At 58.4% G+C, this 12,346-nt stretch overlaps 2 protein-coding genes across 2 annotated transcripts; one reads left to right on the top strand and one right to left on the bottom strand.

Moving 5' to 3' along the window:
• The first annotated feature begins 450 nt into the window (after positions 1-450).
• DALRD3 (DALR anticodon binding domain containing 3) lies at positions 451-4,512 on the top strand. Its single transcript, XM_058288620.2, is given in 15 exon segments — positions 451-1,567; positions 1,674-1,697; positions 1,699-1,893; positions 1,895-1,971; positions 2,101-2,320; positions 2,322-2,373; positions 2,459-2,538; positions 2,619-2,747; positions 3,129-3,199; positions 3,308-3,369; positions 3,478-3,560; positions 3,647-3,829; positions 3,905-4,018; positions 4,123-4,191; positions 4,277-4,512. Coding segments are annotated over 15 exon segments (1,644 nt in total). The 5' UTR covers positions 451-1,402; the 3' UTR covers positions 4,397-4,512.
• WDR6 (WD repeat domain 6) lies at positions 4,041-12,226 on the bottom strand. Its single transcript, XM_023586938.3, is given in 7 exon segments — positions 4,041-5,165; positions 5,263-5,381; positions 5,480-5,596; positions 5,683-5,766; positions 5,880-7,540; positions 7,542-8,347; positions 12,085-12,226. Coding segments are annotated over 7 exon segments (3,351 nt in total). The 5' UTR covers positions 12,185-12,226; the 3' UTR covers positions 4,041-4,701.
• Positions 12,227-12,346: the final 120 nt, after the last annotated feature.

The raw sequence follows: 12,346 nt of genomic DNA, 5'->3' as shown, positions 1-12,346 counted from the left end.
TGGGTGGTCTCTGATCCCCAGGCGAACTTGACTGGGCCGCTCTGGTCTCCGCCCTTCCCTCAGGTACGCCATCTGGCTAGAGGTGCCTGGCATAGACACGGAAGGACCGGGGCTGGTGGGCATCTCTGGAACCCCGGGGAGCACTGGAGAGGGCGGGCGGGTAGGTCTGCAATGGCGGCGAGTCCCACAGGGCTGCCCCAGCCCACAGCTCGCTAAAGATAGCGTTTCACTTCCGGGGGAAAAACCCACCCCAACCGTCTTCGTGGACCAAGAGAAGCTGAAGTTCCCAGCCCAGCCTCGGTCCCCTAATTCTGCTAGCAGCTGCCGCAGGCGCCGCGCCTGCGGCAATGGAAAGCGCTTTGGAATGACACGATCACTCCCGTTGAGTGGACACCCAAGAAGCCATCGGGATTATCGTGTCCGCCCAGTGCTCTTTCGGCGCTTCCTAGCAAGGCCTCGTAGCCCGAGCCCAGAAAGGGGTCTTGCCAAGCTTTTCCTGCTCCTTCCCCCCTGGGAACCCCTTGACTTATCCAAGCTCTGAGCTTGTTGGTTAGGAGGGATCACGGGTTTCTCCAGCTCTCTGCAGTCGGGCTCAATCTCTGTTAAGGAAAAGCAAAAAACAAGACACGGGAGATGGACGTTACATTGAAATGAAAACCTTTGGGAAGCTTCATGGGACAGAGGAAAGCATTTCCCACTGGTGGAGAAAGAGAAGCGGGATGGTCCAGCCGAGGCTGGGGCTTTCTCTTGATCCCATTGGTGCCTACATCAGGAAGGCCGAGGATAGCTGTTGAAGCACACCAGGTTAAAGGAGAAGCATTAAAGCTGATAATTCTGGAAACCATCATGTTCTAATTCCTCACGTATCAAACGGAGAAAACCGGTAAATCTCTTTAACTGAGATTTGTCAGGAATAAAGACAACCCATATCTCCAGCAAGGAAATACTTGCAAATAACCAGAAACAGCTGAATATTTTAGTAGGTCGTGAAAGTGACTTTATTGTTAGATGCCTTATTTCTGTGACAACTCATGGGTTGTCTGACGCTTTAATCACGTGTAAAACTGAAAGGAAACACTATTGCATAAACACAGAGATGGGAGGCTCCGAAGAGGAGAGCAGGGACCCTTGTCTGAGCCTCCGCCCAGTCCGGGGGTCCCTTCCCTTCTCGTTAATGCGGTTGGACGGGGAGAGCCCCAAGATTTCGGCCTGTGCCGGGCCGGACAGGTGAGCCTCCCGAGGCAGTGCCGCGCGCGCAGTTTGGAAGCGGCCCGCTCGGTCCCCCGCGGTGCGCTCCTCCCCGGGGTCCGCTGCCCCACCTCCGCCCCTGCCAGGCGCCTCTCCCGGAAGTTCGGCCTCCAAATATTTAGCTTCCGGTTCCTCCCGTTCCCTTCCGGTCGCTATGGCGACAGGGCGCCTCGGAGTCGAGGAGACGCTGGAGGCTCTCAACGCGGCTTTGGGGCCCGGCGGGCCCGTGTGGTTCAAGGAGACACGCGCACGCCACCTCCGCGCCCGGGACTTCCTGGCCCCGCGGCGCGCGCTGCAAGCCCGCTTCGGGGAGGGGCAGGTGGGTGAGGCGCGGCGGGGGGGGGGGGGGAGGGGGGGGGGGGACGGGGGGGACGGGCGGGGGGAGGCGCCGCGCCCTGCTCACTCGCCCGCTCGCCCGCCCGCAGGTGCCCGAGCGCGTGCTCCGTGCGGTTGGCCGGCCTGCAGGGCCCCGGCGTGGCGCCGGTGCTGCGCTGCGCGCCCACCCCCGCCGGCCTGGCGCTCCAGCTGCGGCGGCCCGCCGTCTTCGAGCACGTTCTGGGCGCCGTGGCCGCCTACGCCGCACCCGCCGCGCCCGCCGCACCCGGCCCGCGAGTCGTCCTGCACTGCGCGGCACTGCGCGGCGCCCCCCTCGGCGCTCCGCCTGGGCCAGCTGCGCGCCGTGCTCGTGGCCGACTACCTGGCACGAGCTCTTCGCGCTCGCGGGTGAGCGGGGACGCGCGACCGGCAGGGGAGAAGGCGGGGCTACCCCTGGCCTAGGGCAACCCCCTGGGGTGGGAAGTCGGGGCGCGCGGGCCTAGCCGCTCGGCTGAAGCGACCGCCGTCCCTTCGCAGGGTTCGAGTGTGCCGGGTGCCCGCTGTGCGGGACCCGAGCATGCCGACCTTCCTGCAGCAGCTGCGGGTAGACTGGCCCGCTGCCTCGGGAGCGCGCTGCAGACCCCGGCCGCCGCCGAAGCCCTGAGGGAGCCGCGCCCTCGCCGAGCTTACCTTTCTCCAAGACGGGGGCGCCGCGCCCCCCGGCGTTCTGGGCAGGGTGTGCCTAAAGGAGCTGGTGGGGAGAGCAGGGGTGTGCAGCTGGCTATGACCCCAACCTGGACACCTGTCTGGGTAAGACCTGGAGCCTAGCAAGGCGGGAAGGGAAGATGGGCCCCCCGCAATGCCTGGCCAGCTGAGCATGTCTGTGTCCTTGCAGTTACTGAGGATCTGCTGTCTGTGCTGGCCGAGCTGCAGGAGGCTGTGCGGCACTGGCCTACGCACAGCTCCTCAGGTCTGGTTAGTGACACTTATTTCCTGGTGGCTTCTGGTAAACACAGGTGGTCCTGTGTCCCTGCAGTGACTGTCCTCCCCTTTAGGCTGGGGCCGGGGATGCTGGTGCTGACAACTGCATGGTTGTACATGTGGTGAGCTGCGAGGAAGAATTCCAGCAACAGAAGTTGGACCTGCTCTGGTGGAAGTTGGATGGCCAGGCTCCTCTTCGACAGGTAGGTCAGTGATGGCGGAGCTCAGCCACCAGCCTCTGAGGGATCTGGAAACGCACCAAAGCATCTGATAGCCCCATGGGGGCCAGAAAGGGACGCTTGACCTGAGAGGAGATGTTGGGCTTGAAGTGGCAAGTACAGCAGTGCAGAAGCCCCAGAGCAGGCGGGCCTGGGGTGCCTCCCAGGGAACACTTAGGAACATGGGGAGGCTGAGCCGCGTCCCAGGGGGCTTGCCTTGAGGGCTTTGGCTGAGGGCGGGAAGCCTGTTGTGGCTGTGGGCTGAGGTGTGGGTGGGGTAGAGGCACCAGATTGGGGGTTCCTTGAGGGACTTCCTGCTGGAAGCAGCCCACCACCTGGGCTGAGCCCCTGCCCTCTTCCTAACAGAAACACCTGGTCTGTGGCCCAGTCAAAATAGCTGGTGCACCCGGCACCCTGACTGCACCCGAGTACTACGAGTGAGTGATGCTGGAAGAAAAGGCTGCTCTGGGCCAGGGTTGAGGTGTGGGGGCTGGGTCTTTAGTGGGACCTGCCCACCGGCCCTGCTCTCTCACTTCAAAATGCAGTCTCCGGTATGCCCAGGTGCGCAAGGCCGCAGCGCTCAAGCACGGCGGGGACCTGACACACGGTACGCCTGAGACCCCTGGCTGAGCTCTGGGTCGGGGTATGTGGTTTGCAGCCCTGCCTCATGGTTTCCAGCCTTCGGAGACTGACTGACTGACCTCCGTCCTCTCAGACCCATCCTGGTCAGAGATCTTCGGGGTTCTGTCTGTGGCCACCATCAAGTTTGAGATGCTCAGCACAGCCCCGCAGAGTCAGGTGAGTCTACGCTCCCCCCAGGGCCAGGGCGGCAGGATGGGGTGTGGTGCCTCCCCTCCCCCCCCCAAGCTGTGACTGTCTCCCAGCTCTCCCTGGCCCTGGCCGAGAGCAGTGTTTCCACAAAGGGCACCAAGAGTGGCACCTTTGTCATGTATAATTGTGCACGCCTCGCCACACTCTTTGATGGGTACAAGCGCAGCATGGAACAAGGTCTGTACCCTACCTTCCCACCAGTGAGCAGCCTGGACTTTTCACTGCTACGGGAGGAGGTGAGTTCCCCTCCCGGGTGGCTGGCATGAAGAGGAGGCTGGGCCTTTCCCTCCCAACACCCTTCTCCCCTGCAGGGCGAGTGGCTGCTGCTCTTCAATAGTGTCCTCCCTTTCCCAGACCTGCTGAACCACACAGCAGACCTGGCCTGCACTGCCCCAGGGCTCCACGTCACTGCACGCACGGAGACGGTGAGGCACTGCAGACGCTCGCTGCCTGCTCTGTTCTTTATTCTGGGTTGGGGCACAAGGGCACAGAGGGAGGGGTTGGCCAGTGACTCGGGCTCTTTCTCCAGGTGTGCAAGTTCCTGGTGCAGCTCAGCATGGATTTCAGCTCATACTATAACCGTGTACACATCCTAGGGGTGAGCGCACAAGGGGGGTACGTGGGAGGTACAGGGTGAAGGCAGAGGAAGCAGAGGTGAGAGCAGTGGACCCCTTCTCCTGCAGGAGCCTCGACCACACCTCTTTGCTCAGATGTTTGCCCGTCTGCAGCTCCTGCGGGCCGTGCGTGATGTGCTCCACGCCGGCCTGGCCATGCTGGGTCTCCCTCCACTGAGCTACATCTGAGGCCCCAGATGCCCAACGTGGAAAACATTCACAAACTGACTCAAAAAAAAAAAATAAAAGCACCCCCGCAGTTTTGTTAGGACCTGATGCCAAAATAAATAAGCTTCTGTAATGATGCTGGGGCCTGCTGTGGTGTGGGAGGGGTGTTCTCAGTCTGCCCAGCAGCAGTCTGCTCACCTTCAGCAACTCCTCTAAGGGCAGGAGGCCGCGGCTGCCTCCTCTCAAGGCACGTGGGCACGGGCATCCCTGCTCCAGCAGGTTTGCGAGCAGGCCCCTACCTGGCACACAGGCCAGCATGGAACATCTCAGTCATACCAGTTGTAAACCTCAAGCCCCTGACCCCCAAGAACACAGCGGTGCCCAAACTCAGGGTTCACAGGCCAGCAGTCCATGTCAGCCACATCCGGCACATGATACACAGCACTGTTCATGAAAGTGGGCTCACCGTGCCCCAGACGCCAGAAGGTCAACCGCTGGTCAATGGACGCCGAGACCATGAGGCTTGGGCTCAGGATCTTGAGGCCTGTCACGTGGGCAGCGTGTGCACAGGGGACAGAGTATTCCTCTAGCACACGCAGCTGGGACCTCAGCTCAGCGCCCCCGGCGGCCTCTTCCAGCTCCGGCACCTCCACCGCAAGCACAAGGACGTGGAGGGAGCCATCCTCGCTGCCACTGGCCACGAGATGGTGGCCCTCATGTGTGGGCAAGGTGTGTAGGCTGTTGACACCACAGCTGTGGGCCTGGAGCGTCAGGCAGGGGGTGCCCAGCCCTGGAGAGAGAGAAAGGTTGTCAGGGCCCTGCCTGCTATGTGGGTGAGGATGAAACGGAGCAGGAAGGGCAGCGCTGGCTGCATGTCAGGTACTCACGGCTGGGAAGGGCAGGGTCTGCTGGCGGCTCCAGGGTGGTGGAGCCAGGGTCTAGCACGGTGGTGAGATCCCAGAAGGCCAGGCTGCCATCGGTAGCTGCACTGCACAGGAACAGCCTCCTGGGCCAGGAAAGGGCAGCCAGGTCGGTGGTGGGCGGGGGGAGTACAACACGAGCCCCCACCCAAGCCAGACAGGACCCTCAGCCAGCCCCTCTCACCGCTGCTGGTTGGACGCCTTGTGCGTGAAGGAGTGGACTCTGAGAACACACCTCTTGTGGTGGAAGGTTTCAGCAAGCGGCTGCAAGCGCAGCCCAGAGTTCTGCAAGAGAAAGAGCCTGGGGGGCCGGGGGGAGGGGCGCCGCTCAGAACCCACCGAGGCCAGTCCCGTATTCTGTCTGCCAATCCCCTGGGCCCTGCTCACCTCACAGCCCCGTCACTACAGGCTGCAGCCACAAGGGGGCCAAGGCCAGGTCGCTCGAACTCACACACAGCAAGGGACATGTACCTGCAGCAACGACACACAGCTACTTTCAGGTGGAGCCTGCCTGCGAGCCCGGGAGCAGTGGGGCTCGCCCTGCACGACCCCGCCCCAGGACCCTGCCTGGCAGTGCACGCCACCTGATCTCTGGGTCCACCTTGACCTTCCGCATCCGGTGCCGATGGCGCTGCCGGTCCCAGTACTCGTCTAGTCGGTGCGAAGAAAGGTGCATGACCCGGCAGGCAAGACGGCTTGCGGTGCTGGGGTCCGGGGTGACCGTGATGCTGAAGCAGTGCATCTCGGCCCGGCCCCCTGCAGACAGCACACGGGCAGTCAGGCCTGGCCGAGGATCCTCAGGGCCACCTGGGGTGCCAACACCCCAGACAGCCACGGCACGCACCGAGGAGATGTGGTTGCAAACAGCTGCGAGGGCGTGGGCCGAGCCCGTGGTCGTGGGGAGTGCCAGGACACAGACAGTCGTGTCCTCGCTGCACGTGATCACGATGTCAGTCAGGCCAGGTCCTTTGCTGTCAGACTCCAGGTCGTCAGGCTGCAGCCCAAATTCAGGCTCCAGGGTGACGGCACCCACACGCTTCACACAGGTGATCTCACGGCCATGCAGACCCTCCCGGAGAATCACATGTGGCCGGGTACAGCCACCCCGGGCCCGGTACAGCATGACATCCCCATCCTTGAGGTAGGCAAAAGCCACGGCGGCCTCAGTATCGGAGAAGGCCCAGGAGCGGTGCCCGCCACCACAGTTGACAGTGTGCAGCTTCTCATGAGAGCGGGGGCTCCACACCACAAACTCATTGGCATGGAAACCCAGGATGACCAAGTTCCCATCCGGAACCACGCGGAGCCCAGCCAGCCAATTCATGCCCCGACAGGACTTCTGTCGCAGCACTGGCTGGAGCTGGCCGCCTTGCACAAAGAGCTGATAGTAGGCCCCATCACGCCCTGTGGTATACACGTAGCCACCGTGGCAGGTGACCGACGTCACACCCTGCTTCCCGTGCAGTGAAGGGAGGGTGGACACAGGGCCCCACCCAGTCGAGGCATTTCCACCTTCACCACTGCCTCCACCAGCTCCAGATGCCCCAGCCCCAGGCTTGCCGCCAACTACAGGGGCCTCGAGTAGACCTGGTCTGGAGGGGAACAGCAGCACGGAGCCTCGACGGTCTCCGCACACCAGGAAGTCGCCTGGGGGTAGGAAGGCACTGCATGTGTGCCATCTCTGCTTGCTTGGGGGCAGCAGATAGCGGCAGCGTTCACTGACAAAGATGGCCTTGCCAGAGGGCGCAGCTGAGATCTCCAGGCAAGCCACCACTCCACCGGGGCCCGATGCCAGCAAGAGGAGCTCCTCGTAGCCACGCAGGGCCCAGCTCAGGCTGTGCACTTTCCCCTGGAATAGGGTCAGGTCCACGGCAGCAGTTGGAGTGTTGATGGGGATGACCTTGACATGACCCTCCCCGTTGGCCATGGCACACAGCCCAAAGCCCTCAGGACCAGGGGCTGCCTCCAACAGGCAGTAGGACTGGAAGCGTTTGTCCTCCAGTAGCTGTTCCCAGCACTTGACCTCGAGGTCATAGAGATAGAGGGCCCCTCTGTCAGTCACTGCCAACACTCGCCAAGAGCCAGCCAGCGTCACGGCCTTGAGGGTACCTGCCCTGCTACAGGACTTGAAGCAGAGAGCTGCAACCCCCGAGCCCGGGTACCCACGCCCTACCAGGTGCCAGAGCCGGATGCCTGAGTCATCACCCCCAGTGATCACCCAGGCCTGCCGCTTGTGGGCAGCGAGGGGCACGAATCCCACGGCCCTGATGGCCCCGAAAGGCCTGCAGGATCTCACCTTCGTGGCTCCACACCAGGCAGACACAGTCCTCGCCCGCGCTGATAAGGTAATTCTCTAGGAGCTGGACCTGCCACACGCGGGCGCTGTGCCCAAAGCAGTGTCCAATATTCTGCACCCGGCCCCCAGGTACCCGCAGGTCGCCCACTTTCCAGATGCGGACACTTCTGTCTTCAGAAGCTGTGGCCAGCAAGCCCTTGCTTTCCAAGTAAGACATGCTGAAGATGACACCCACGTGCCCACTGACCCGCCGGTCGGGTGCCACAGGCTTGTCTGCTGAGCCAGCTGCTGGGTACCAGACCAGGAGCTGGTTGGACACGGCCCCCGCCACCACAGCCAGCTCCTTCCAGGTGTCTCCGATCAGGCAGGCTGAGGAGAGGGTACACCTGTCCGTGCAGGGCACCTCCTGCAGGATACTCCCCACCACGGGGTCGTAGAGCACCACTGAATTGTGGCCCAGGGCCAAGGCCATGTTCCCCTCCAGCCAGCGTGCATCCCAGATCCAGTCAGACATGTTCCAGAGGCCAGAGCGCCAGAGCTCCCGGAAGCGGTCCTGCCCCCAGCTAACTTTCACAATTCGGAGTCCCTTGCTCCCAAACACAGCCACCATGGCCTCCGAGTTAAGGTCTCCACTGGGCTCTGGCCGCACCCGGAACCCATGGACAAGATAGTGGCCAAGCAGGTTCTGCACTCGCTTCATCATCTGCAGGTGGCCACCAAAGTCCAAGCTGTACACCAGGACGTCTGGCCCCTCACCTAGACAGAGGCAAAGAGCCACATCAGATTCCACCTAACTTGAAGTGAGGCAAAGGAGACTTCCCGGCATGCCACCTGTGAACATATAAGGACACGCGATCCTGCGGTCTTGAGCCTTGGGGAATCCTTGCTCTCCGCTTCAGCTGGACTTTTAGTGCCCACTTTGTTTCCCTTGTCAGTCATTCCCATTTAGTTCAACCATGAATTCCTCAAATTCACAACCTCCTCTTTTCCCACCACTCTCACACTTTAGATGGAAACCCCTCAGCTTTGGTCTCCACATGCTGGGTGTCATCTACCTCTACATCCTCCCTGCTCCTCCCTCCCCCAGGGAGGGTTCACCCTGCTAAGGCAACCTGTACAGCAAGGGCTGCAAATATTTACAGTCTGCACCAAGTCAATACTTAACAAACATAACCAAACAGCAAACTAGACACTGGAGCAGTGAACAAGACAAGCAGAGGCCTAGCTGGTATCCTTGCACAAGTAAACTGCATCGTTATATGATTTTGGCAAGTTCCGGGAAAGAACTATATAGCTTGCTGGAAGAGTGTAAAATGGAAAAGTCTAACCTGGGGGCTCTCAACAGAAGGGGATGTTGCCCCCACAGGACATTTGGCAAAGTCTGAAGACAGTTTTGGTTGTCACGGCTGGTGGCAGGGTGCTACTGATATCTAGTAGGTAGAGACCAGAGATGCAGCTAAACATCCTGTAACGCACAGGACAGCCCCCACAAAAAAGACGTATCTGGTCCAAAACAGCAATAGTGCCATGGCTGAGAACCCCGGTCTCATCTAACCAGACTGCTGAGCATCAGGGGAGGTTTGCTCAAGGACACGACGTTCCAGGTGAGGATTCAAGAATGAGTGACACTCAGCCAGAGAAAGAGCAGGTAGGGGGAACACTTTCTTGGCAGAGGGAAACAGGTGTGACAGCCCTGAGGTGGACAAGAGTTTTAGGTCATGTGGCTGGAACAGGAGTGAAGGGCTCAAGACTAGGCTAGAGAGAATGAATGCTACAGAGGGAGTCTGGGACACATGGGGGCCTGGCCTCGAGCAGTGGCAACAAGGACAGCAAACTGGAGAGGCACCATGTTTTATGAAGTGAAAATCAACCAGACTTGGTACCTAACTGGCTTGGTGAGTGAGTGAGACTCTGGCTTGGGCAGCTGAGTGGCTGGTGGTCCCGCCAGTAAGGTGAGCTACCCAGCAGGACTCCTGAGTGCAGGCGGTGTTTCAGTTTGTAGGCAACTGTGTACTTTGGCTGGGAATTCAGATTACAAGAGCAGAGGATGGAATTCCTGAATTATAGCTATAGAAAAGTCTCTTTGATTGAAAACAGGAACTTGAGATTACCTGTACACGAATTTTCCTAAAAGCGTTATTCACAATAACAAAAAAGTAGAAACAACCCAAGTGTCTATCAACAGGTGAATGGATAAACACACTATGGAATATACATAAAATGGAATATTGTTCAGCGGTGAAATGAAGTTCTGAAGATGTACTACAACATTGATGAACCTTGACGACATATGTAAATAAGCCAGCTATAAAAAGGACAAATACATAAAAGTCACTTTGGAAGTCACAGGAATGGGGGAAATTGCTTAATGGTAAGCCGTGTAACCTGCACTTCCCACCAAGTCATTTCCCTGTTTAAAACTCTCCAGTGAGAACTGATGGCCCACTTAATACATATCAGTTCAGACTTTTAGTTGCATTATAAAACTTCAGACATTGTTAGATACCCTGGTTTGCAGTGAAAGTGTTCCTTCTTTTAGGAACTTATGGACAAAGATAAATTTGTTTCAGGTAACCTTATTAAATTTACCAGTGTTGATTGATTTTTTAAACAAGCTTTGATTATGAATGTCACATCAAAGATCGTCTTTTCCTAAGAACACAAAGGCTTGTGCTTCAGTATATTATAGTTGTTCGTTATAAAGTGATACCACATAATTCTTCACCCACTTTGGAAATATATTTAACTAACTAGGTTAGTATTTTTCAAGTGACAGCAAAAGATTCAGTCAGTCAGACTTGGAAAAATTAAGCGGTTTATTTTTATGAGATCTTTACGTAAAAAAAATCTAGTACTCTCAGCCAGGGTAAATGCTTTAACAACACGGATTTTAATATTTGCAGGGCTTGATAAGTTGATAAGACAGTATTAACTTCCTTTCAAATTTATGTTTTATATTCTGGTTTCTTAGCCTTTTGTCAAACAGTGGTCGCATGCTTTTAAAATAAACTAAGAGATCTTATACCTTGTTGGAGCTGCTACAAAAGACATCTGACACACACAGCCTTTTTTGGGGGTGGGGGGGGGGAGTAACAGACCGACAATTGAAAACCAGTCTAAATAACTAAGCTTTTTGTAAATTCCAAGGCTAAAACCTTTTAGGAGCTTCAACGGTGTTTAATTCTAATTAAGTATTCTCTCTCTAATTCGATGACCTCATTTTTGAACTTCAGTTTTTCGAAACTGTATAAGCTAGTTAGTAGTTGAGGCCCAGTCCTGGCTCTGTAATGTATTGACCTAATGAGCTGATATTCCTTAAATGTGGATCTGTAAGGAAATACTGTGGTGTGCTCTATTCTGATTTTTAGCCTGTTTTCAACTATTAATTAGCTTTGCAAGTGGGAGCATTTTGGCTCAAATTATTTATGTATTAATAGCATGTGAATATTACAGTCTTTTTTAGACTGTATTGGTCTAAATATGCATTCTGTGGTGAACCATAAGCTGTTCACTTGTATAGACTTTGGAAATCCCGTACCTGTACACATCTGACTGTTGACATTTTGTACTTTTTTCCATATCCAATACTGCACAATAAAAACTTGTCAAAAACAAACGAACAAAAAAAACCTGCAACGAGGCCTTCTCGCTGCCCTTACAGATACAGTCCGATCAGGGCCTAAGACAATCCAGCCCCTGCTCACTTCTCTAGCCCCCTCCCCTGCCAGGCCCAGCCGTGCTCCAGCCCCAAGGTCTTGGGCATGCTAACTCTCTGCCCCTTCTCCTAACTCACGCCCGTGTTTCTTTGGAGTTTCTGCTTTAACTGTCCCCTGCTCCAGGGACCCTGGACCGTTTGGCCCACAGTAGTAACCCTGGGCTCCCGGAGCCCCCACCCCAGATCAACAGTGGGTCATCTCCCGTACACGAATCCCACCCTCCTAGGAATGGAAGCTGCTCACTCAACGCCTGGCTGCCCAGCGCTCTTGCTTGGGACCGCTGTAAAACTCAGCAGCACCACCACCGCCACGGGCAATCGCGAGTGGCTTCACCACTTTCCAGGGCTCTCAGGCCCCAAGACTTCGCTGCCCTCCTCGAGCGGCCCGACCCCGAAGCTCCCGGGTCCCACCCATCTCAGCAGGGACTCCGCCCCCTGCATCCCAGGGCGCTGCGCTACTCTGAAAGGTCTCAGCCCTCATTTCCACCTTCTCGAGCGGCCAGACACGGCTCCCGCCGCGCCCCCGCCCCTCGGGGTGGGGGGTGGTCCTCAGGCCCGCACTCGCGCCCCGCCGCCCCTCTCCAGCCTCCGAAACCACCGCGCTCGCCCCGCACTTTCCCGCGGCCTCGCCCGTACGTCCCGCGGCGGCTGCAGCCCGGCCCCGCCCTCCGCCGGCCGGTCCCCTGGCCGCCGCCTCCGCTGCCCCCTGGCCGCCCCCCTCCTCGGGGCCCCTTTGTTCCCTGTGGCCCCGCAGCGCGCGGTTCAGGCCGAACCTCACCCGCCAACAGCCGGTCCCCCACGCACTCCAGACCCGTGACCGGGAGGACCATGAGCTCCGAGGTGGCCCGGGGCCAAACGTAGTCTTGGAGAGCGTCCATGTCGAGCCTCCCGCCGCCACTGCCCAGACGCGAGCAGAGCTCTCGCGATGAGGCGCGCGGGCTCCGGCAGCAGAGCCCCGGCCGCTGCGCCGCCCCGCCCAGCGACGAGCCTGCGCCTCGTGCAACCCCGCCCGTGATTGGCGGGGCCCGCGGAGCCCCGCC

Source organism: Dasypus novemcinctus, chromosome 26, assembly GCF_030445035.2.
Source record: "Dasypus novemcinctus isolate mDasNov1 chromosome 26, mDasNov1.1.hap2, whole genome shotgun sequence".
Classification (NCBI taxonomy): Eukaryota; Metazoa; Chordata; class Mammalia; order Cingulata; family Dasypodidae; genus Dasypus; species Dasypus novemcinctus.
This window is presented reverse-complemented; position numbering and strand designations above follow the sequence as displayed.